At 40.8% G+C, this 25767-nt stretch overlaps 1 protein-coding gene across 4 annotated transcripts in view; it reads left to right on the forward strand.

Annotated features, from left to right (window-relative positions):
• Positions 1-25767, forward strand: part of SESN1 (sestrin 1) — a 73188-nt gene that overhangs the window by 39361 nt on the left and 8060 nt on the right. Inside the window, exons 1-6 of one of the 4 annotated variants that reach the window (XM_037012237.2) lie at positions 13473-13593; positions 17479-17624; positions 20504-20569; positions 21330-21530; positions 22144-22326; positions 24044-24286. In XM_037012237.2, coding sequence (XP_036868132.1) covers positions 21423-21530; positions 22144-22326; positions 24044-24286 — 534 coding nt within the window. In that variant the 5' untranslated portion in view covers positions 13473-13593; positions 17479-17624; positions 20504-20569; positions 21330-21422. Of the gene's footprint in view, positions 1-13385; positions 13594-17478; positions 17625-20343; positions 20363-20503; positions 20570-21329; positions 21531-22143; positions 22327-24043; positions 24287-25767 lie in introns of those variants that run through there. The other 3 variants (XM_037012236.2, XM_073220824.1, XM_017644708.3) reach the window with 3 other exon arrangements.

Raw genomic sequence — 25767 nt, forward strand, 5'->3', positions numbered from 1 at the left:
TAAATAGTTAACCTCCAGCAGTGGTTATAAAAAGTCCATCTCCATCCTCCTTTGCCATGACCCTATTCCACTCCCTCCTTCACTGAGGGGCTTGGGTAGATAAGAAGAAAAGAAGGCTTTTGGAGTATCTCTTCCCCTGAGATTGAGGCCCCCTCCCAGATCCCATTCTCCCATATTTTCGCGTGCCTGCATAAGTGTCTGTCTTCTTAGCCTGTTCATGTGATTATAGGGACAGGAGCCCCTACGTCCTTCCCTTATCTTATACCCATCCCTGCCGCCTCTCATTCCCCCGTGGCGTGCCAGGGGACTCAGTGCACGAAGAGATGGGCCGTTCCTTCCCTTGGAGCTTTCGGTTCCGTCCAGGGGACGGGTCAGCCCCCCAGGAGTGGCAGCACAGAGAGGTGAGTGCTGTCACGGGGGGCCCACGGAGGACACCCAGCCCAAGTGGGGGCAGCGTCAGACCGAAGGTGAGACGTGGGCCAGGACCAAAGGGGACAGACGTGCAGTCATAGGGAAGAGCGTGTGCACATGGCCAGGAAGGCCTGTGGGCAGACTGCGAGGTTCCGTGAGCACGAGGCTGAAGAGGGCAGGGGGCGGCCCACCCCACTGCCCGGGCCCCAGATGTGCGTGGGGCGCCTCTGCCTGCCGCCAGGTCCAGCCTTCCAGCCCCTCCTGACTCGGTCCCGAGTGTTCGAAGCGTGCGGCGTGTAGCCTGACGCGTGACCGCCTGCCATCTCCCGGGAACAGCGGCGTGTGTTCTCTCTGCTGGGCTGCGGGCGCCCTGGGCGGCGGGAAGGGAAGGGTGCCACCCCAGCACCCCAGCCTGCCTCGGCGCCCAGCGCTGCCGCTGGTCAGCGGTGTGACAGCCTCCTCTTGGGCAACACAGGAATGATGAGCTCCTTTATTGCACAAGTCACTCTGTGTGAAATTTATGGGCCGTCAAACTCTGTATTGTGCATCATGAGCCGTGGTTCTTGTATGGGGCCGTGTTCATCACATCATGGGGGGCTTTATGCTTCCTTCGAAGACCTGAGGGTCCTGAGAACTGCAGACCTTACGTGTCCGTGGTGACGGGCGTCTCTCGTGCTGGTCTTTGCTCTGCATTCTTCCTCTGTTTCACCGGCTCCTACATGTCGTCAGACTTACAGGTGAGCCCAGGGTCAGCAGCCAAGAAAAGAATACTTTGACACGTGGGAAGGCCCGGGTGCCTGGTCTCCTGACCACCGGGGAGACCTCCTGGGCTCCTCCCCAGCATACGCCGCACGCAAGCGCATGGCCTGCAGGCTGCACCCGGATGCCAGCACCCGGATGCCAGCGCCCAGGACACCCCTGCGTGGATGCTCGTAGTCCTCAGTACCCACTGATGTCCTTGCTTCTCCAGGTTCATTCTTCCCACTTTGATTTTGATGCATCTCCTTAGACCAGATTCTCAGATCGCGGGTCCTTGCTGTGACTTCTTGTCAGACACTAAGGAACCCCCAGATTCTGAGGGCTCCAGGGCTGGGGATCTTACTCATGTTGCTATGGAACTAAAAACAGGTTCAGAGAAAGGACACAGGCCTTTAAGTCCCAAGTGCCAGGAAAAGCTGTGGCCAGGTTAAGAGGCCACTTTATTAATTTTTACCTGCCACCTGTACTTGGGGGAAAGTGGGGTTCCAATGTTCTGAGGGCCGATTACCTTAATGCGTAAGAGTTACGTTATCTGTCAGCCTTTGACTATCTAAGAAGCTTACTGAGGGGTTGAAGTGCCTTAGCAAAATAGACTTTGAGTACAGATTGACATAAGAAAATAACAAACATTTTCTTCCTCACTAAGATGAACACAGAGCTTAGACAACATCTCCTTGTTATTGGGGAAAAGGAGTGGGTTGCGGGTGGGGGGAGGTGGTAGGAAGGTGGCAATGGCTTAAATTCAGTGTTCATAGCATCTTAGGCAATAATTCACTCTCAAGAAAAAGACTTCATAATGCCGAATCGTCCCTGCTTCTCATATGAATTGTTCTGAGTAGGAACTCTGCCATGAATCAAGTGCATTTAGCCTGGAGACCGCCATTGTGGTACAATTACTGTTTTAAACCATGTTTCCATTTGTTGGTAATGGTGTCTTTAGTCATCAGTGGCTAGGAGAAAACTTTCTAGGATGTGAGCTCTGTACTACTTAGAAACAATAGCTTTCTGGGTTTCTTTAGGTTTTAGGGCCTTGAGCTAGCTCCCTGTTTACTGCTACATTATTGCAAATGTTCTATAGTAAACTATTTTCTTAAGCAGAGAAGGTAGAGAAGAATCCTGAAATCAGCTTACTATGATAGATCTCTGCTTCAGAGCAGGCATAAAACTGTAAGAACTAGACTCTTATTAAGTGAGCAATGCAGACTGAATCTGTGTGAGACAGTTAACATGCACTGCCCAAGGCAATCGTCAAACCCAGCTAAAAGAGGTCACCAATATGCACCATTGTGCTATTCCAGGACTGTTTCTTCATCTCTTCCAACTGCAAATTTTTTGGGAAAGTTTTTGGGGTTGTTGTTCCAGTTAGGGCGCTTTTATTTTGGCAGTAGGCTCATGAAGAGCAGGCCAGATTTCCTGGAGGCAGGTGATGTTCTAATGACTTGGGGGGGTCACAGAGGGTAGGGTGAGCAGTCATGCAGAAGAGATTGCAGGGAAAATAGTGCAGATGAAGATAGGAAGGGATGAGGAGAAGAGTTCACGGTCCCCTGGCCTCTTTCCTGATGGACAACAGTCTCTGGAGTATGAACGGTGGAAGGGAAATCAAAATGTTATCAGGCAACATCATGGCATCATGGAAACAACATGCCCGGGAGTCAGACTTGAGTTGGGACTGTACTGATACCTCTTGCGTGCTACGTGACCTTGGGGTTGGGTACTTGACCTCTCTCTCACATTTCCCATTTCTAAAATGAAGAACTCTACCTAAGGAGTTATTGTAAGGGTTAAATGAGCTAAACTATATGTAAAATGCTTTAGAAGAGTACGTGATACACATGTACCACAATATGTATTAGCTATCCTATTTATATTATCAAATCTGAAACCATGAAGTGTAGTATCTGTCTACTTCCAGAATCAAATCTCAGTCTAAAAATCTAAGTTAAAGCTCTTCATCAACTGGCACCCAGTTACCTAACTGATGCAATAACAATCAGATATTCAGCCGACACGGAATCCTGGTTTCCAAGTCCTTTGTATCTCTTTGCCTTTGTAGTTTAAGGCATTTCTCCAGGTACCCGTTTAGGAGCAAAGAGACTAGAGAGAGAGGGTGGATTACTATAGGAAATTATAAGAAGAAAGGAGAAGATATGGGTGGGGCAATGTTCTCAAAGAAGATAGACCAGGAAGGAAAAAATGCCTGGCTCATAATTACAAGCTTAGTAAATACTGGTTAAATGAATGTTCAAATAAGTAGGTCCAATATAATCCGTACATAGTGAGGTTCATGAATTTAACAGAAATGTATACAACCAATTCATTGGGTGTAAATATGTAAGTGTTAAGGAATTGATGAAACTTTCAGTAAGATTTGGATGGATACTGTTTTAGGTTATTAAGGTTTAAGAGCCCAAGGAAAACATTACCTTGATGTAGGGTGTCTCTTTCCCAAATGATGTATTGAAACTACCTTTTTTCTTGATTCAGCATAGTTTAGTTTAGTTATCTGTGACAAATGAGGATGGAGGAAGGATATTACCAATAATAAAACCTAGAGCTAGTCTCCAACATTATTTAATTGCCCCTCCCCCACCTTCCTAGGAATGTGTAGATTATAAGGAAATACTGAGGACAAATATACATGCCTCTATACATTTTTGGCAGCATCTTACGGCATTAGTAGCTAATCTCCTATGTTTTATAGTGCACGGTGAGTCCAGGAGGTAAGTGGTGATATGACAAGTGAAGCTGATCTACTTAAAATAATTACTTTTTAGGGAACTAAAACCAACAAATGGTTTAAGCAGTACCCAATGAACAAACAAAGGGTGGGTCTTGAAGACTTTTACAGAAAATTTTGGAAATTCCTTTAGAATATTTGATAAATTGGCACACCAAAAGAAAAATGAAAACTATTAAATATTGCTTCATAGTGTTTTTATGTCTCTATTGCAAGTAGCACTGTCAGTCTGAGCAAATACTGAGGTTTCCCTAAACAATGATAAAACCTAGAACTCTTTGAAAACCCCTTCTAAATCCTCAGAAAATTTGCTTCTCTCAAAGAAGAATATGTAATGAGTGATAGGAATGAAGTGGAAAATTGCATAGAAGGGCACTGTGCCATTTGTTCAGGTTGCTTGCTTGTTTTGAAGGTTGTATTTGTATGTGGTTGCTTCTACTTATGTTTTATGTTTTTGCATTTGGACTATAGCATTTCACTGTCAGGTGTCCTCCCACACCATGAATTTTGGAAACTCAGTATTAGGGAATTTGCAGAGAAGGCTCTTTTCTTAATAGATGTTCTCACCCTATCCTGTATCTGCAAACAAGAAAGAAAACTAACCACAAAATTCTATATTTTATTACAAACAGTCACATTTTAAAGGTAACTTTTTGTATATAGTATCTGACATAATAAGGATAAAAACAAAATTATCACTACATTATTAAAATCTGATACATTTTGTTAAGGGTTGGAGAAGAGATTTTATCTTTATGTTACTTTTAACCCAGGACAGTATATCCTGTTTTATAACATGTGCTGTTCTCTGACACTATATAATTAAAAAAAAAAAAAAGCCCTGAACGTTGGGCCTCGCTGGTATCTCGAGCGGTTTAGGCCTTACCTGTTTGTCTGCTTTGTGATTGGCTGAAAGCTGTTGCTAAGCTTGTTTTTTTTGTGTAAGGAAAGTTAAAAGTTGAGCGTGACCTGTTGAGCTGCCTGCTGCTGCTTTGACTCTGCTTTGCCCTTTCTCCTATCCACCTACTTTTTCCTTCTATCTTTTGAAGTTCAGATATTTTTAAAACCCACCAATTTGTATATTTGGTGTGCAGTATTTTCAGGTCTTACTGTGTACCTGTAATGCATGAGTGGTCAAACCTTTCGAATCTAGTTGAATACTTAAACGTTGAATATTCTGACATAAACAAGGTGTAATTGCAGCAATACATCATTTTAAAAGCCTGACAATTACAAACATGAACGATTATTTGGATATCCATAATAGCCTTGTTTTTACTAAAAAAGAAAAAAATTCCAAAATATTTCGTTGAAAAATATACTAGGTCTACTTTTTATGCTTTAGGAGAAAAGCTCTTACTGATCATACTGGCATATATGTCACTGAAGGATAAGATTGACTTTATTCATGTTTTCTGGAGATTGGTAATCCTTTCAGTTACACGATGAGCTAAATCAGAGTTCTGCTGGATGGAAAGTTTGGTTTTAATTCAGTAACCGTTATGAACCATTGTGATTCTAAGGGCCTTTTCTCCTTATGGTTCTATCTGATGTTGTGGGAATAAGACTCTGAACCAGAGTCCCCCAGCACTCTGCTGGAAGCAGCAGAAACCCCTGGAGCATTCTCTGAACCCCACAGCTTGATCCAAGCCGCGGGTGAAAGATCCGGGGGGCTGCGGACCAGCACGGGTCCCCCAAACCTCCTGTGAGTTCTAGTACGCAGATCCGCAGATGTGGCATATCTGTAAAACAGTTATATTCAAATGTGTTACTCAGTTTTTTAGATACTATCAGAATTCTGGTACATCCAATATCTAAAACTGGCATTTTGTTAATAAATGATGTCTTTAAGTTCAAATAAAGTTCAACTAGTTATCAAGACAATTCTGGGAGAACAATGAAGCTATTTTATGCTTTGAGCAAATTTGAAATTAAGGATTATGGATTATAGTTACAGTATTATTTCTGTATTTTCTCATGTGCATAATATCAAGGAAATCTGGATTCACACAGCAGAGGACCCGGTGCTACAGCAGTCCACTCGGTCCTATAATTTTCCTCAGACAGATGCAGATAGGCATGAAGTTTTTAAAAGGCTAAAACACACTGTCAGTACTCTTCCTAATCACAGACACATTCACGAGAGTGTCCAAACATGCGCTCACAGAGATGGTGGAAGAGGCTTTATTTAATCCAGTAACTGAATTATTAGAGGCAACATGTTATTACTTAGGTGGTGTTTCAATTCATTTAATCTTTATGTACATTTTGCAGGTTACCTTGAAAAGAAGCTCAACTCTGATATTTCATATAACTCTAAAAAATCAGAAGGAATGAATCATAAGAAATACAACCTGAAAACCACCAGTAATGTGCAAAGAAGCCTGGGTAGGAGGTCAGGGTCTAGTTAGCTTAAAGCATGTAACTCGTATAAATACTATCAATCTAGGAATTATATTAACAGTGTAGAACTTTAGAGCTGAAATGAAAGTTTGAGAGATCATGAAATTCAGTTGCCCTTCATTTTAAATTTGAGGGGACTGAAACGAGAGGGTTGTTAAGAGATATGGACTGGGCTTTTGTTGTGTTGTGTTTTTGTAGAATTGGGCAGCAAATCAGACGACTCCCCACTTAACGCTTCCTAACAGAGTCTCAAACTTAAGTCTAAATAAAATAGGCACCCAATCTCAAATTAAGATATTTCTGCTTGTTTATAGGATTTAGGAAATTGAATGCTAAGTAGTTACATAATAGTAAGATTTCTGTTAATTGCTAAAATAATAGCACTGACATCCACACATAAACCTAGGCCAAAATATATTTTTTTGTTCAATAAATCTACTGATTTAAAAAATGTTTCTATTGTACATGCAATAAGATGCACAAATCTTAGTGTACATCTCCCATGCACAAAATATATTTTTTAAATTAGAGTTTCAATAAATTAAGAGAATACCTTCTCCAATTTGTACTGTCTGCATAAAACCCTATTTTAGTATTTCTCAACTTGCCAATAATTAGGAAAACCAGATTTTCTTTCACTACAAAGGAAATGATCTTGAATTTTGGTCAAACTTAAGCTCATGTGAAAAACATAACTTCCAAAGTGGCATTATCCCTTTTTTTTTGTTGAGTATTTTTTAGCCAAACAGAAAGATAATAGTGAGAAGAACAACTAAACATCTTTATTTGCTGAACTACAATGCCCTGAATGCCCCCACACTCTCTGGGCAAGGGGATAATGGCCCACAGAGCACAGAAAGGATCTGGGAGGGCAGAAGAACAGATGGGAAAGTTCAGTGAACTGCATTTTATTTCTAAGATGCTTAATAACATGCAAGGAGTCTCTAGATGTGGCCTTGTACTTTGTGACCAGGCTAAGGATCTACCACGTAATACCCTCTTGGAAAACAAGAGATGTCAGAAAGAGGCAAAAGAAAAAAAAGGGTGATTTAAAGGATTAAAGGACTAGAGCTCAAGATTATCACAAAGGACCTGAGTGGGGGTTCTTTGAGCTATGTAAGAAAAGCACATATTGCAGAATTCTGTTCATTACTTGGTTGTAGTTATCATGGGGTGGGGAGAAGGCGCCGACAGAAGGAAGGGTCAGGCTGGCTGCTATAAACAAGTAACCTGATTTAAAGATTTCAGTATACCATCATAAGAGGTTTGTTTCTTTGAATCAAAATGATCTTTAGTATGAATAAAACATTCAAAATTCAGAAATGATTAATGACTCATAAATATGTATTTAGCCTAAACACTTTAACCATGGGTAAATTCAGCTCCCCCTGCCCCTTCCCCCAAATCCTGTTTTATAAAGGAAATAGATACTTGAGAGTTCAGTTCCATCAACAGTGTGAGCTCAGGATAAGTTCAAGGTAGTAGACTTAGTTTTAATCTATTTTGAAGAGGTAATTTTGTATATTATGCTAGACTAATATATTTCTTGGATTTAAAATTAGAGGTTACATATTAAGACCAGTTGTGGTCTTGCGCCCATACTTTGAGAATTTAAGAAGTATTTTCTCAGATGTTTTAGGTACAGGTGAAATTCAACCCCTCAAAATCTACTTTAAAAATTATATTTGCATAGTCAGAGAAAACATTTTCTAACTGAAGTTAAGTTGTGTATTTAGTATCTTTGGTAACCTTTCTTCATTTTTGTACAATTTCTTTTTCTCCTTTCAAATGTCAGTAGCTCCTAAGAACATATGAGATAAAGTCCTGACTCCCAATTTCCTATTACGCTCATCTTTTTCCTGAACCTCATCCTATTCCATTAAACCCCTTCCTTTTTATTTAAATAACTCAACAGTGATGCTGGAAAGTAATCAGCCTCTAAACGTTGGAATGTTTCTGAATGAATCTCCCATTTAGCTTTGATTTCTCAACAGATACTTTCTTTCCTGTCATCTCACTATAGCTAGGCCTGAGGAAGTTTAAGGCTAAACTTGCTTGAAAATGTTCATCAGTCTTGTCAAACGGTGGGGTGGGGGCTGTATTTGACTTGTAAGCGCCCCTCTGGCCCCCCGTACCATGGCCTGAACCGACACAGCTGTGTTGGTAGTGCAGGAGGCAAACAGAAGAATCTGCCGAGGCTTGAGAATATCTGTGGGTTCCCACGGAGAACCTGGAGAGAGACTGTGAAACACGCAAGTTGCTTAGCAGAGCCGAACCCAAGGACTGAACGGTTCCCAGGCAGAGGCCGCCTGCCTATATAGTGGCCCTGAAGCCTCCAGAGATGTTTGTCTAGTTGGCCCAGATCTTTATAAACTGAATATTGAATTTGAAATTCGTTATTAAGCTTTCAATTAAGTTAAGCTTCTTTTTTTCTTTAAATGGAAACATCCTCAGTGGAGTTCCTTCATCCAGTACATACTTAGTGAGGGTCCACTATGTGTCCACTGTGTGCTGGGCACTGGGGCATTAGAAGTACAGCAGTGAACAAAAAAGACAGACAGTCCGGTTTTATGGCACTCTCTGCAGAGACAGACCAGAGAAATGGTATGAGAGGTCAGCCCCTCAAATCATAGTGTGACTTAATTTAAGAAGCCGGCTTTCTTCCTAACATCTACCAGTTACTGTAAGAGCATTAGGAATAGGGGTAATACGAGGAGCATTTAGGAGGTCAGGTGGACGCAGGTCTGTTACATGGTGAAGGAGCATTGAGTCACACCGTCATAGTCAGGGAAGACCTGGGGAGGGGCACTGAGAGCGACGGGGGTAAACAGGAGCGAAGCCATTGGGAAGCGAGATCACCCACTCCATGACTTGTTTTAAGCAAATTTTACCCTGAGTGTACACAAGGGAGATACATTTTTCTTCCTTCCTGCTCTTGTTTCTTGTCCTCAGAATCAAGAACTCAGGCCAATACATAGTTACCAAAAATTTTTAAATATTCATTAACAGCAGCTGTTGCTGCTTGGGACTCAGACAGACCTGAGTTCTAATCCCAGGCTGTGTTTTCCTACTTCTATACCCTTGGATGAGTTACTCATACATTAATTTTTTTTTTTCAAATTTGTAAAATAGAAATAATCATATCTGCCTTAGACCTGTAAAGTGCCTAGTGTCTGATTTACAGGAGTTGATAGCTACTGGTCTTATTTTTGGCCTGAAAACCTGACCATGATTAAACAGTTTTATTCTTTGGGGGAAAGTGATTTTCTAATTTAAAACCACTGACACTGTTTGGAATACTGCTTATTTACAAATATGAGGGATAGCCTATGTTTCTACAACCCTATGAAGGGATTTAAAACTGCATTTATAAAAGAAGAAACCCTAAAAGAGAGATTTGTCAACATTCTTGCTCCTTTACAAGTAATAAAGTTCTACAAATTACATTGAAGAAGTGAAAAAAGTAGAGGACAAATAAGAGAACAATATAAAATTAAAGTTCAGTGCTTAAAGGATCTCAGTGTACCCAAAACATGACGTCTGAAAGGAAAAAAGTGCTTAGCAGACAAGCTTTATATAAAAACAGGAAGATAACAGCTGGAAGAGAAAAACCTTGACAAAATTAGTAAGCAGTAGTCTTATAAACCAGCATTCATTCTAAATAAAATGTTTTAAATGACAGTGGGGCATTTTTCAAGAATGCTTAAGCCACATAAATGTAACAAATCCCCCTCCCACTCTGCCTTGATTTAATGGCTGAAACATTGCTATGTATGTTTTCTAACCAATTATTAAATAACTGATTCTAATGCAGAGATCCACAGATGTATAATACTTTCATGTGATTCCTTTGGTTAATGAGAAGATTCAAGGTTTAATATGTGGTCCTTGAAAGTGTGATTATGCCTTTGGCGTAATTAGTATTCTTTCCATCAAAAATATATTCTTTTTCAAGAATTGACTATATTTTTTCATGCCTAATGAATTTAGGGGAGCTGCTTGGGTAGGAGAGCAGATAATTTGAGATTTATTGCCTCAATTTCAAAAATAAGAGTATGAAGCATGATTTCCTTTCTCAAGAAACTTATGCTGGAGAAAGTCCACCTTCATCCCTATTCTTTGCTTCATTCCCATTGTTCTTCAGACCACCTTCTTGTCCTGTCAGAACTGCCCAACAGCCTGCCACACTCATCTCCTTGCCCCTAGTTTTGCCCTTTCCAATATAGTTTTCTAAATCTTAGCTGAAATGCAAATTGGGTGTTTTTCTACTCTTTAAAATTTTCAGTAACTCCACAGTACTCTCAAGAATGAAGTTTATGTTCCTTAATGAATCTTGAACAAGGTCCCTTCTTACTGTTCATCTTTTGCTACCCAAACTCTATCCATTACTCTCTGTATGCACCACTCTAGACCCAGTGAACTTGCTTTATCAGCTTTCCTAATGGGCCACTCTCACTCTCTCCCCTGCCTCTGGGCCTTTGCACACGCTGGTTTCCTTGCTTAGAACTCTTGTCTGTACTGCCTCACAGCCTCCCTGTGATTTTCTTGGAAGGCCTCCCTACTGATCCGCTACACCCCAGCCCCTACAGGAGGCCGGTTCTGAACCACCGCTCCACGCTGACTCTCCACTGTTTCGTAGTTCTCCACTCAGATCAAGCCATTTGACTCCACTCTGGTTTTTCATGTGTGTATTAGCTTGTTCTTGAGAAAATTTAAAGTTGAGACTATCACTCAACTCATGACAGGTGCAAAAACCTCACTTTGATACAAACTGTATTTACCAAAACATTTTTTAGAGGAATGAAAATATTTCAGAATTACTACTACTTCTTGGATTAGCTGCCAGAAATCTAACCAGAAGAAATAAAATGTTGAAATAAAATGTTTAAACAGCAGACTTTGTAAAATAGCTGCTGGCCTATAATGGTGAGCTGTGGTGTAAATATCAAAAGCATGAGTCCTTTCCAATTGCTGTTCCGTGCTCAGCATGTTCCCTCTTTAGCAGATGTTTACTGTGTACCTTTAACATGCCTAGCACGAGGGGTTCATTAGGAGAAGCACCCTTAGGACATTCATGAAGTGAAATTTTTGGAAAATACAAACTTTTTATTGATTGATTTAGAAAAAAACATTTCCAGAAGTGAAATCTACACAGTGATATTTGTAGGTCGATACAGTTGTTGGGATTCTTTGTTACTGTATTTAGAGGCAGCTTTTTTATGTTGCGGAATAGTGACAAATTCACAGTACTGCTCCATCAAAAAGAGTAGAAATTAGTACTCTTTGAAGAACTTAAGTCATTCTTTAAGGAGACCATAAAGCAGTCTTGACATTTAATGACTTGAAGAGCCTGGGTAAAGCACTGAATTAGAACATGTCAAAATCTTTTTCTTTTTATATAAGGCAGCATCAAAAGGAACTGAAATTTTCTGGGGGTAAAAAAGGAATCATTATGTGGAACTTCCTATAACTTCCTAGATAATTTCATTATCTGTTTCTTCAACAAGTATCTATCAAGCACTACATATCAAACATTACCATATATATTTAGTTTGCAGCTTTAATTTGCATTTAATTTTTGAAAACCATTTTTGGGTTAACTAAATGTATGCTTTCCCCGTACCTCTACTGAACAAGTAGGTAAGCATTCTCCATTTTCCAAATGACATAATTTTAATGTCGCAAACAAGGTTATCCCCTACTAGACAACTAACCCCACTGTTTTATTCCTTCCAGAAAATAAAATCTGCAGCTCAACTCTTCTAGAACCGGAATCATTATTTGCACATGCTTCTCTCATTATGTAACGAGCTGTATAGCCCACAAACCTCATACGTTAAGCCCATTTCGTTTCCAGGTTACTCATCTACAGTCAGTTTACTCTGGAGGGTATGTGCTATTGCTGCACATTGGATGATTTCCTGGGTTTATTTTTGCCTGTTTGTTTGTGGCTGAGTGGGCATTTGATTACACCGTTTGTTTTTGTGGCTGTCCTCAGGGGAAGGGTGCTTGGATGCCTTTTCTTCTGTGTTAATATTAACCCCAAATTGCTTGTCTTGACCAGTAATAAGTGGCCTTAGCAATTTAAAAGAGCAGTGTGTGAAAACATGTAATATTTATCTGCTCTGAAGAAGAAAAATGAAAAGCTACCATTTTAACCTGCTTCTTTTAAAATGAGTTTGAGCTACAAGAGTAACTCGGTTTTCTCTGAGGCATTGTAACTTCACCCCCGAGACTGAGACTTACTTTCACTATGAGAGCTGGTTCTGTGTCTGTCGGTACTTATTGATTTAAACCCCACTTGTTTCTTTCTGCCAAAACGTTCCAATTGTTTTTTTAACCTGAGCGTGTAAGCTTTTGAAAACACAAGGGGAACATGCAAAAAGAGATCTAATTCGGGAGTTAATTATTTTTAAGTACTAGAGCCATGTTAGGAAACAAGAGGACACAGGACTTGAGAGATGCGCGTTCCGGACCCAACAGTGTCATCTGTTTGTGCTCCTTTACGACCTGTATTTTCCCAAGTTCCCCGTCAGAGTCCAGAGTGCTGAAAAAAACTCTTTCTTTAGGACCCAGGGCGCTTATGAGGGAACATCAGAAATTTTAAATTCTCCACTTGGTTAGAGAGAATTCAGAGCCTGCCGCCAGGGCTTGCGCTACACTTTGTACCCCGCTTCCCAACACCAGCTTCCATTGCCTACGGGCCGGGCACGCCTGCGCTCGCGGCCCGCTCGGCCTGCGGCGGCAGTGCTGGGGCGGGAGGGGGGCACTTGCGACCGTTAGTGCAGGAGGCGAACGCCCCTCCGGGGGTCGGGTCGGCCTGGAGGCTGGCTGCGCTCGGGGCGTAGGGAAAGGGACCGCTCCCTGAGGCCGACGGCACGCTGCCCGCCCGGACGAACCGGGAATCGGCTCTCCGGGAGGCTCCGCCGCGTCCGTCGGCCCGCAACGCCCGCCCCTGCGCGCCGAGGGGGCGGGGCGCCGCGGCGCCGCGGGCTCTCATTGGCGCCCGTCCGGATGACGGCATGGCGGAGGGGGTGGGGCCTCGGCTTGTTTGTTCGCGCAGCGCCGCCCCCGCGTCCCCGCTGACTGAGGCGCTGCAGCCCGGAGCCCGGCGGCCGCCCCGCGCTCGCTACCTCAGCGCCGCCGCTGCTTCTCCGCCGGTCCGCTGTCCTCGCGCCGACATGCGCCTGGCCGCCGCCGCGAACGAGGCGTACACGGCCTCGCTGGCCGTCTCGGAGCTGCTGGGCTGCCGGCAGTGCGGCGGGGGCCGCGCGCCGGACGAGGTACCGCGCGAGGGGCAGGCGGGCGGCCTGGGGGGCGCGGGGAGCGCGTCGCCTCCCGCTGCGTCCCGGCGGGGCTGCGCTCAAGTGGACGGGCCCAGGGCGGGCGGGCGCCCTCCCTAGCGTCCCTGGGCCCCGGCCGCGGCCGGCGATGCTGCCGCGGTCCTTCCGGCGGCGCCTGCGCGCGTCCCGCCGCTCGGCCGGCGGCCCCGTCCCTCCGCGTCGGGCCCGGCAGGTCCCCTGCGTCCTGCGTGGAAAGGCAGCGGAAAGCCTCTGGCCGGTGGTCCCGCCGCCCCGGGGCGCCCGCCAGCACGACTCGTGGCACTAAGCGTCCCCTTGCAGCCGGGACTGGCCCCAGGAGAGAGCCACCAAGTCGTAATATCTTGTATTTTCCTATGAGGTTGCGGTGGCCACCGTTTGAAAGTGACTAATGCGACCTTAACTAAAATAGGAATCTTTAAAAGGCTTTTATTACAAAGGTGGCCGGGGAGCAAGTGGAGGGAAAGTAATTAAAATTTGGATTGAAATCGGGATGTTTTAAGAATGGCCTCAGTTCAAGGAAATCTAATTTCTCCGCAGCACTTGGCAGCACAGCGACCCGGTGTTGGTATTACGTACACATGTTCTGGAAAGGGGGCCTCCTTGCCAGTGTACCACGTATATTAATATAAACTTAAATGAGGACGCTTTCGCATGAAAGTGTTGCCGAGCACCAAACACGTTTCTAGATTTTAACATTCATGGGTAAATAATATGTTCCACATTTATAATACAGCAACCTAAAAAAGAAAAAAAATCTGTTGTAACTGTTGCTTTGGAAAGTTTACCGAAGAGAGAAAACAGTGTGAAAGTGTTGAACTGTCATTTACAGTTTCTGTTTGCAGGCCGTAACAGGTCTTTTCTCATTTTGAGTACAAGTGAGCCCCAGTCATTGTGCCTGGAAAGATCTGTTATTTCTGGTGGTATGTGTGTGCAGAATCCTGGTTCTTGCGCAGATCTGAAATCTTTTAAGGATAGCCATGTACATACATATTAGCCCGCATGTTGATTTCAGTGCCTGTGGGGTTGTGTTTAGGAAACCAGGAAGCTTTGTAGTGGTATTTTATTTTTAACACATCCAACACATGGGGAAATAAATCAGTAAGTGATGCTTTATAGGGAAGCCATTCGCTTTACAAAATAATTCGTCACGTGACTCTTTCAAATTTCAATCTTCTTCCCTGGTGCTTTTACATTGAACACTTTCCAGGAATGGAACTCCTGACTGAAGCGCAGGGCACAAATCCAGCCCAAGTGAGCCTTACATACCCAATGCTTTGAAGTCAATGAGTTTTTATTTTTCTAGAATATATTTCATAGAAGACCAGATACTGGGAAAAGAGGTACCTGAACTTTCACTATTTCTAAATTCCCTAATGGGGTTAATAACAATTTTAAAAGAAGCACTAGTAGTTTTGTTTTAGTAGGAGTATGTCTTTATAACAGTTGTAGATCTCTTCATCTCTAAAAGTTTTGAATGTCAAAATGTCAGCACTCAGCTATAGGCTGTGATTCTCCTTAGGAATGGAGAGCGGGACAGGAACTTGGTTTTACACAGTTTATCTTTGCCATGTTGAAATGTGTTTCCAAAAGCACATACTGGTTTTGTAGTTTTTTTTAAGTCAAAATATCGGTGTTGTGGTTATCAGTATTAAAATACCTGGACAGTTTTTTTAAAGCACCAAGTTCAGTAAGAAAAACTAAATTATTCAAACAATCTGATTTTTTTACTTGTCAACTAATTTTGCAAGTAGGTAATCACCATAAGCTAACACAGGCTTTCATTTTGCATTTGTAGCAAGTTGTTCATTCTTTCCCATAAATGTTCCTTTAACATTTGAAAAGTATGATTAGAACCGTACTTTGAGTACACAAACACTGATTCATACAGTGATACAATACATAGTCTTTCTGTGATACTGTCAACATTTGCTAAGAATTTTCCTCTTGTGAAAATTAATTCTTAGTATTACTAAAGGAGAAACATTGTGTCAGAGATTTGCAGCCGTGGTAGCAGAGACTGTTGCTCTCCCTTTCAAAGATGCTGACTAGGAGGATTGTTGAAAGGAGAGCGCTGTAAGTTCCCATGTTAGTTTTTCCAGCCACACCTTCGTCAAGAGCCTGTGAGGTAAGTGCTGTGATTAGCATCTACATCTGGTTTTTAAACAAGGCCGTTTGCTGTCGGCAGTTCTGACTCCTAGAATCTGGACTGGTCACAATTTGTTCAAAGCCTGCAATTCAGTTTCTTACAGCTACAGATGAATGCACACCTGAAGTAACCTTTTGGAAGTTATGAAATGCATTTAGTTTGGCTTCACCCCACTGAAGACCTGCAGTGCCTTTTTTGATCAACACCTGCTAGAGTAGTATCTAATTTGTCATGTGACTGGGACAGAAGCCTTTCAAAAATGAGTTTTCCAGAAAATTGTAACTTTTAACCTTTTAGAAACCAAGAATACTGTTGCATAATAACAGAGGTATCTGAAAGGTATACCTTCAGGTATCAGTAACGCTTAAGGAGGCTCAAAAGAGTAATACTTAAGAACAACTCCAGAATTGGACTCGCAGGATTCACCTCCCCATCTCCTCTATCAGTAATCCCGACTGAGCTACAGTTGTTGAGTTCAAATTGTATGTATTTATATAAAATATATATATATCACAGATACCATGTATCATATATAATTTATTAAATATTCACCTTATATATATATATATATATATATATATATATAGGATAGGATAGATTGGAATGCAATCTCACAGTCCCTCAAGAGCACCCAGATCAACTCTTTGTCTTCTCTTGTGCATAAGAGAAAGTAGAAAAGATCACATTATGGTCTGTATCCCTCTCCTGTACCGAGTCCTTTAAGAAAGAGAACAGAAGACCGCCTTTGAGTCTAGCCTTCAATTACAGGATAAGTTGATGCGAGTCTGGAGCAGCTTTATTTCCCATGATAGTGGTCTTAGCCTACCTTTCTGTTTGGGAAAGACTTGATTTTTAAACATCTGTCCATCTCCCACCCCTCCCCCAAATCTTTTCTTTCACTTCCTCTCTTTCCCCACCTACCATTTCTTTTTCTGCTTATACGGAATGGCACAAACATCACACGATTTCTTCAGTTTGCTAGTACTCCCGGTGTGAGCCGGATAAAATCATTTAACGAGAACTGTCCTTGGGTAAAATACAGGCGTGCTTTGTTTTGCTGCGCTTCACTTTATTGCGCTCGCAGATACTGCGCTTTTCACAAATTGAAGGTTTGCGGCAGCCCTGGGCGGAGCAAGCCTGTTGGTGCCATTTTCCCAAGAGTCCAATGGCTCCATCTGCTCACTTTGTCACTCTGTGTCACATTTTTGTAATTCTCAACAATATTTCAAACTTTTTTATCATATTTGCTACAGTGACCTGTGACCCATGATAACAACCTGCTGCAAGCTCAGACAATGGCTAGCAATTTTTAGCAATAAAGTATTTTTTCATAAAGGTATGTACATTGTTTTACACATGCCATTGCACCCTTAATAGACTACAGTGTGGTGTAAACATATCTTGATATGCAGTGGGAAGCCAAAACATTTGACTTGTTTTATTGCGATATTCACATTTTTGCAGTGGTCTAGAACTGAACTCGTAGTATCTCTGAGGTCTGCCTGTAATGAAATTGGAGTCTTGAATGTCAGAAACTCCTTTCCATCTTTCCATCCTTCGGTTTTTCTATTCCTCTCTTCCCAGCTTCCTTGCCAGACTGTTGTCTCATCAAGGAATGAGTGTGAATTATTAGCATAATAGGCCTGCGATTGGTTGCCAAAAATGTTTGTTTCTTCTTAATATCCTGTTTTAAAACACAGAGCTTTCCACTCTGGAAGAATGTATTGCTAAAGGAACCCAGAAGGCAAGGAAAGGAGGAAAGAGTGACAGCGACATTGCTACTGACTTCGGCTGCATGGATGGACTTTGAAAGACTTGAGAATTACATAAGACCCTTACCATACATGTAGGAAAATATTCCATTTCTGAAACATTAATAGCCACTTTATTGGAATTGTAAGGCTATTGTTTGATGGTAGTTTGATATATATACTGTGTATTCGGTATAGAAACAAAACCAAAATAATATAATTTACCCTCTTTGATGGCCATGTAGTATCAATCTGGTCTCATTAAAAAAGAAAAAGAAAGAAAAAATATATATATCACCCACATGCTTCTATTGTATTTGTCGGATAAAGTCCTGAAAATGGCATTAGGGTTTTTTTCCCCCTCTCCTTAGACATAGTAACATAATAGATACATACTATGCACTTTGCTCTTTTCCCCCCACATAGTGTATCTTAGGAATCTTTTAAAGCCAAGCCATATAGAATTACTTCATTATTTGTAAGGACTGCATGCTGTTCTAGGCTATGGTCATACTAAACCTATTGAAATAGTTGATGAGCACTTAGGTTTCTTATATTATTAGTTGCATTTATTATCATTTTACATATATTTCACATATATGAGTATAGGGGTTAACATTTAGGATGTTGATTCAAAGGGTATGTGTCTTTAATTTTATCAGTATTGCAAATTGCCCTCCCTAAAGGTTGTAGTCATTTATGCTCCTTACTCCTTATATATTTCTCTTTCCTCTTACTTCAGAACACTCCCATCAGAAACATATAAGCAGTAAATGACTATTCATCAACCCCCTCTCCTACACAGCCTATTATCAAACCTTTTGGTTTTAAGCAGTCTTTTATATGAAAATTGGTATCTCAGTGCAGTTTTATTATGAGTATTGATCATTTTTCAGCCATTTCTATTTCCTTTTCTTTGAATTGTCCACGTCCTTTGTTCATTTTTCTGTCAAGTTGGGGTTTCTCTTATTGATGTGGGAGTCTTTGTGTATTAAAGAAATTTAGCTCTCTGTTTGAGTTGCAAGTACATTTCCCAGTAAGATTACTTTAGACTTTGTTTATTTTTCCCATGTGAAAGAAAGTCTTTACTTTTATGTCATTAAATGTATCAATCTTATGTTTTATGACTTCTGGGTTTTGTGGCATTCTTAGGCCTAACTCCTCCACTTCATGAGTGTTTTCTCCTAGTATTGTAATGTTTTTTGTTTTTCTTAAATACTTAGCCCTGATTTATTGTGGAATACAGTATGATTTAGGGCTCTAAGTTCACTTTTTTCTGAGTGGTTATCCAGTTGTATCATGATCATTTGTTGAATAACCATTTTATCCCATTTGAAATGCCACTTTTTAATATACTGAATTCCCAAGAATAGTGTCTCTTAGGTATAAAATGAAAAATCCCTTGAAATAGGTTTTCCTAAAATGCATTTTGTTTAAATAAGATAGTAAAAAAAAAACTCAGAAGGGGTACATATTGATTGTAGCCTTAAAATTTTGCCTAATATATATTATGTTTGAAATATATGTAACTGGATCTGAATTCAGCAGTTACGTGAATAGTCATCATTTTATGTATATGGCTACATTTGTGCCAAGATAATGTATTAAATTGCAGGAATGTGTTTTTTTTTCTTGCATTTATTATATGATATTAAAGTTGAGACACATACATGACCAGACCAGTGAATTGAGTGCCTGAGGTATGGTTATTAGAACATTACTGTCTTTATTCAGTGTAAGTGTGAACCAGAGTAAGAAATCACCTATCTCCAATACAAGATTATTTTCATTATAGAATATACATAATTATTTTGTAGATTTAGTTGCAAATATATAGCCTACTTTGACTCTGAATCTTGAGTTTTCCTAATAAAGTTTCTTCAATTTGTCCTGCCTGCTTAATGTTTGAAAATCCTTTCTGCTCAAAAGGTCTTCACTCACTTAGACTAGATTTCTTGAATTGCTGCCACATGTCCTCCTCTGTCTACTTCCCTGGCCTTTTTTTTTTCTTTAAAAGGAAATCATCTGGTTTATATCATAAAGGATTTTTGGGGACAGTAGGGAGAGGGTGAAAATAATATTTGTGAAAGAAAAGGTTAATATTTAGTTGTGTAAACTCTAGGATGAATTGTTTTTGGTTTTGTAGAGACTAATAGGACGTGAGGCTCAAAAAAAATGAGGTTGAATTATATTAAGTTTGTTTCTTTAAGTACTCTGTATGGGGGGGAAAGATGGAATCCTTAATAGGAGGTCATCAGTTTTTGTTAACCACACCCACATAAAGTATAGGATTCTAGATTCCAGGTCTAGGATTCTAGACTCACTATGTTAAAAGGCAGGAAACCATTTCTTAATGGTTTAGCTTCTCTAAAGTATAAGTGAAGTTGATGACACCGTGTAAGTAAAAAACAAACTTACAAAATTATCCAAAATAGTTTTACTCAACCACAGAGAAAACATGCCCTGCAGTACTTTTGCTTTTGTGGATTTAAATAGTTACATTTTATTTTTCATAATAATTCTTTTCTAATTTTCTAATTGTAATAATAATTACACTTCTTCAGTAAGATGTCTAGGTGGAGGTTTTCGTGCTATTTCATTTCCTAAGATGCACAGGAATTGATACTTGGGTTGGGTGTTGGATGTACAAACACATTTGTCATATTTTGCATCACGAACAGTCCACGGGTTGGCTGTTACATGCTGAACTTTCTGTTCTAGACTTTCTGCCAAGAACTTTATGCAAAACTCTGGTTTTAGTGAAACAGGTTTTATTGTTTTTAGTCAGAGTTGTGTTATAAGCTGTTGTCAGCTCTGCAGTGCCGAGCAGTCGGTATGTATACATGGCCGTGAAAACCACCCACCAAAACAAACCTGTGTCTGTTCAGCTATTTGTTTTTCCCTCCCATTCCTGTAGCCTCGTTTCGTGTTGTTTACTGCTGCAGGGCTGAGATGGTGTCATTTTCTTTTCTAGGAACTTGGAATTAGAATTCCTCGACCACTAGGACACGGACCAAGCCGATTCATCCCAGAAAAAGAGGCATGTTGTTTGTGAAAGTACATAGTGCACTGTATGCTTTTAAGGAAAAGCTTTCATGACCCACATCTTGGCATCTGAACAGCTGTTGGTCAACATGTTTTTGCAGAGTTGATCACAGTTAATCACCGTGCTTTGGCAGTGAATCTATGGGATTAGAAAGCTGTTACAGAGATTTCTAGTATTTCATGACGCTTTTCTAGCACCCATATTTAATCAAGGAAATGTAAGACTTGTTTTTGGCCAGTGAGACTCCAGCTGCTTATATTTAGATATTGTTTAGGTGTGCCCATAGCTGCGTTACTTGGTCTTGACCATCTCCACAGGCTAGTGTCGGGGCGACACTGGATCTTTAAATCTAAGTATTATAGGCTCTTAGGCTGTTCTCAAAGGATTGTTTGCTGTTCCCCTTAGATTGTATGACATTGTTAAAGGAAAGGCATTGTTAAAAGGAAAGGCTTTAGTGTCTGTTTGCAAGCTCTGCAAATTTGATAATCTAGTCTGCTGCTTTATCTGGATTTTGGCCAAGTCTGCAAGCAGCCTAGCAGTAGCCTTTAATGTTCGGCCTTTGTTGTTTATCCCTGCTGCATAGTATGTGACTGTCCTAACTTGCTACCAGTTAGGTTAAATTTGCAGAGTTATAACCTCTCTCTCTAGGCAAGTTTAATCTGCTTCCAGATGACACTTAAATGAGATACATGCATGTTTTCTTCCTTTAACACTGATTTATGATTTATGCAACCATGGTTGTCCTCTTTTACAGATTCTCCAGGTGGGAAGTGAGGACGCACAGACACACACTTTATTTGCAGATTCTTTTGCTGCTTTGGGTCGTTTGGATAACATTACGTTAGTGATGGTTTTTCACCCACAGTATCTAGAAAGTTTCTTTAAAACTCAGCACTATCTGCTGCAGATGGACGGGCCGCTACCCCTGCATTATCGGCACTACATTGGGATAATGGTTTGTAAACGTTCTTTCTGCCTCCTTTGTTAATTTTTTTTGAAGATGGTCGATGCTTTAAGTGCAGGGGTGAATACTGATGTTCTAACTGTGCTCCCATTAGGTAGTATCTGTTCTTCCTCCTCCTCGGTGAGTGTGCTGTCTAGCACAACAGAAAAAAGCATATTTACACACTGTTGAGAACCATTTTCCCTTAAATAAGAGCATAAAGAACATAAGATCTATTTCACTATTATAAATAGCTCACAGTAATGACATGAATGATGCTACAATTGTATGGTTTGTAAATATTATTCCATTATTTTATAGTTGGCAACTTCATTGAAATTTCTTAGTCTGAGGTTCTGAAACTTGGTATATAAATAAAATTTCTAAAGTTAAAATACTCTATCAGATATTTTGTTTGTTTTTGGGATGTTTCTGAGGTTCTTCCTATGGTGTATGTGAATTTTTTAAATGTCTACATGAAAACTTCATTGCTGTGGTCAATGGAAAATTTGAAAACATACTAATCAAAGACCTAATTGGGTATTTTTCCCATTATAAAGAAAAAAGATTCATATTTCAAGATTTTAATACTGTAGTTGGAATGATCCTGTGGTTTCCTCTTAAGGCTGCAGCGAGACATCAGTGCTCCTACTTGGTGAACCTGCACGTCAACGATTTCCTCCATGTTGGTGGGGACCCGAAGTGGCTGAACGGTCTGGAGAATGCCCCTCAGAAACTGCAGAATCTAGGAGAACTTAACAAAGTCTTAGCCCATAGACCTTGGCTTATTACCAAAGAGCACATTGAGGTAAGTAGTGAAGTAATACATCTAAGGGGTCATTTTAAAAAATGTGAACTTTATTTTTTAGTTCAGAAAATGGCACAGAAAGCACAGCCTCCCATATTGTGCTCCCACAACACTCTGCCCCCGACACACACAGTTTCTCCTGTGATGACATCGAGCGTTAGCCTGGTAGAGTTGCTGTAGCTGATGAACCAATACCGATACAGTACTGTTTAGTCAGGGTTCACTCTGCGTGTTGTGTGGTTCTTCGGGGTTTGCGCTGGCATACACCCACCACCGCAGTACACACAGAATATGAGTCGCTGCTCTAAAAATCCCGTGCTCCCCCAGTCACCTTTCTCTGCTTTCCCTGCAACTACTGATCTTTTCGCAGTAGTTTTGCCTTTTCCAGAATGCCATATCGTTGGAATCATACAGTATGTAGCCTTTTCAGACTGGCTTCTTTGCTTGTGGCATGCATTTAAGATTTCTCTGTGTGTTTTCATGGCTTGGCAGCTCAGTTCTTTTTATTGCTGAATAATACTCCAGGATATGGATGTACTGCAGTTTATTTATCCATTCACCTATTGAAAGGTATCTTGGTTACTTCCCAGTTTGGGGCAGTTATGAATAAAGCTGCTACAAACATTCATATGTAGGGCTTTTGGTGGATATGATTTTACATTCAGCTGGGTAAATAGGAGTGTGATTACTGGATCATGTGGTACGCCTATGTTTAGCTTTGTAAGAGACGGAAGTGTCTCTTACAAAGAGACTGAACTGAACCAGTCTGCATTCCCACCAGCAGTGGATGAGACTCCACAACCGCACCAGCATTTGGTGTTATCAGTGTTCTGCCTTTTAGTCATTCTGATAGGTGTGAAATGGCATCTTGTTGGACATTTTTAAGAAATACCATCTTAAACTAGTTATTTTTGGTTCTTCTAATTACTAGATAATAGAGTAAAAGTAGGTTGACATTCTCTAAACATACCAACTATGCAGTAGAAGTGCTTAAAAATACAACATATTTTTGGTCTTGTCTATTTCATAGAACATATTAGCTATTGCAACATAATTGAAGCATCTTATTATTAGGGAGATATAAGATTTGAATATGATTATTACAATGTCTGTTGTATTTTCTAGTAATGCAAAAGTATACACGATTATAAAATTGATGATAAAGCAAGAAAGGACATAGGTTTGTAAGACTTTGAAGAATTACAGACTCTACCTTGGGCATAATTTTTAAAATAACTTGATGATTTAGGAATATTCAAAGTCAAATTATTTAAATCACTATCTTAAAAATTCCTTGATGAATCCTGATAATGAAAACACAGGCATATTTTATACAGTAGCTTCCACCTTAAACACACGTTTACTATATTTGGTTTGAGAGTTTGGACTAACAACATAGTTGGTGCTGTTCATAATCCAGCATCTAAAATATGACAGCTGCTTTTTAAGCAAAATGCATTCTATTACATCTTTAAATCAGGATTTCAGGAAACCAAAATCATCATGAATGTATCGTCATCTGATTGTGTTAAGTTGTATTTGTGAATACATATTCATAAAAATTAGCAAATTCTACATATTCTGTGTGTCTTGAATTGTAATTTCAGTCTAGCTTTTTTATGGTGACTAAACTTGTATTTAATAGATTAAATACCAGGATGAACTAAATCACCCACAGCATACTCCAGTATAAGAATATGTTCCTTTTTTCCCTCAGGGACTTCTAAAAGCCGAAGAGCACAGCTGGTCCCTCGCGGAGCTGGTCCACGCAGTAGTCCTGCTCACGCACTATCACTCTCTTGCATCGTTCACGTTCGGCTGTGGGGTCAGTCCAGAGATTCACTGTGATGGTGGCCACACGTTCAGACCTCCTTCTGTTGGCAACTACTGCATCTGTGACATTGCAAATGGCAATCACAGCATGGATGAGATGCATGTCAACTCTGCAGGAAATGTTTCGGTAATTATCTGTTATTTGTTACAAGATCGCCGTAAGACTAACCACATGAACTGCTTTCATATTATTTTTTCATTTGGCTTCTTAGAAAAGCCACCCTGTTAAATCCATGGAGATATTAGGCACCCCCTGTACCTGTTCATTCAGCAAGTACTCATTGACTGCCTCCAAGTGCCCATCACCACTTAGTGCTAAGAGATGTACAGAAATTGTTAAGGTCCTCTAGGAGGTTACACTTTGGTAGCGTTGGGATGAGGAGCCATTCGCGTGTGCCCCATCAGAGCCAGCTCATACTGAGCAGCTGCGACAGCGAGAGGAGGGGCCTGAGAACAGCGCTACGTGGTCGAGGGGACTTCGGATGCCAGCCACAGCCTTTTCTTCTCTTTTGCACAAAAGAAATAAGCTGGCTTCCTCATCTTTTAAATGTATAGATTTAATCAGCCTTATCTGAAAATTTCACCTGTTAAAATTCTTCTTTATGTTTAACTTCACACACACATATATATAAAAGTGAATACAAATTTATTGAAATGTTTTTCACCTCTATTCCTTCAGTTTGGCTTATTTTCTCAGTTTTGTTATTCTTTTGAAATGGATCAGAACAAGTAGAATTTTCTATATGAAATTGTGTTTCTTGTACGTAAATCAAAATTCTTTCTTTTGCTGTAGTGAAAGTTTAAGGGGTTTCTTTTTTGTTTCTGAAGAGAAAATGCAGCCATTTGAATACTTTGTACAGGTTCTCTCAATTGTATTATTCCTTTGAAACAGATTTGGACAGGCTGAATTGCCTTTAACATAAATATTTGTGGGCAAGTTGTCTAACCTGAGAATACGTTCTTTCATGTCTAAATAAAGGTCACACACGTAGGTATTTGAGGTCTAAATGAAAGGTTACAGACCTGGTACAGCTCTTGGCATCTCTCAGGCACTAAGTGAGAGGCAGCGTTTACGTACGGTGAGATTAGTGCCTGAAGGAAAGCCGTTCGAAGGGTGCTCACCGAGCTGTGCCTCCAAGGACCAGCACCAGCAGTTGCACCCTCTGCCGAGCCCCCTGACTCCGGGTGTGGGCCAGAGCATCTACGCAGCTGAGAGGGAGGAGGCGGCAGAAGGGGGGCTTATGAGCTGCTGGATGCTTGAGGCTAGGGTGCTGTCTTTCCCCACCTTCAGTTTAGTGCAAAGCTGAAGGGAAGTGCTTCACTGTGCCTAGCTCTCCAGTGAGATAACAGGGAAATAATAGGAGTTTTTCGCTCTCTAGTAGCAGGCTCCCTGCTCCCAGGGGCTGCGCTGGCTGCTTGGAACGTTCCAGCCTTGCCTGGTGGCACTTGGCCGTGAGCCGAAAGCTGATCCTTCAAGTGCATAGCAAGTGTCTGACTCAGTTTCTCAGATGCAGGTAGTAAAAAACAAACCAGAAAGAATTCCTCATACATTCCTTATTTTAATACTAAAATAAAATGCTTTTATATTTTTTTACACTCCTAACAACT

Source organism: Manis javanica, chromosome 13 (genome assembly GCF_040802235.1).
Source record: "Manis javanica isolate MJ-LG chromosome 13, MJ_LKY, whole genome shotgun sequence".
Taxonomy (NCBI): domain Eukaryota; kingdom Metazoa; phylum Chordata; class Mammalia; order Pholidota; family Manidae; genus Manis; species Manis javanica.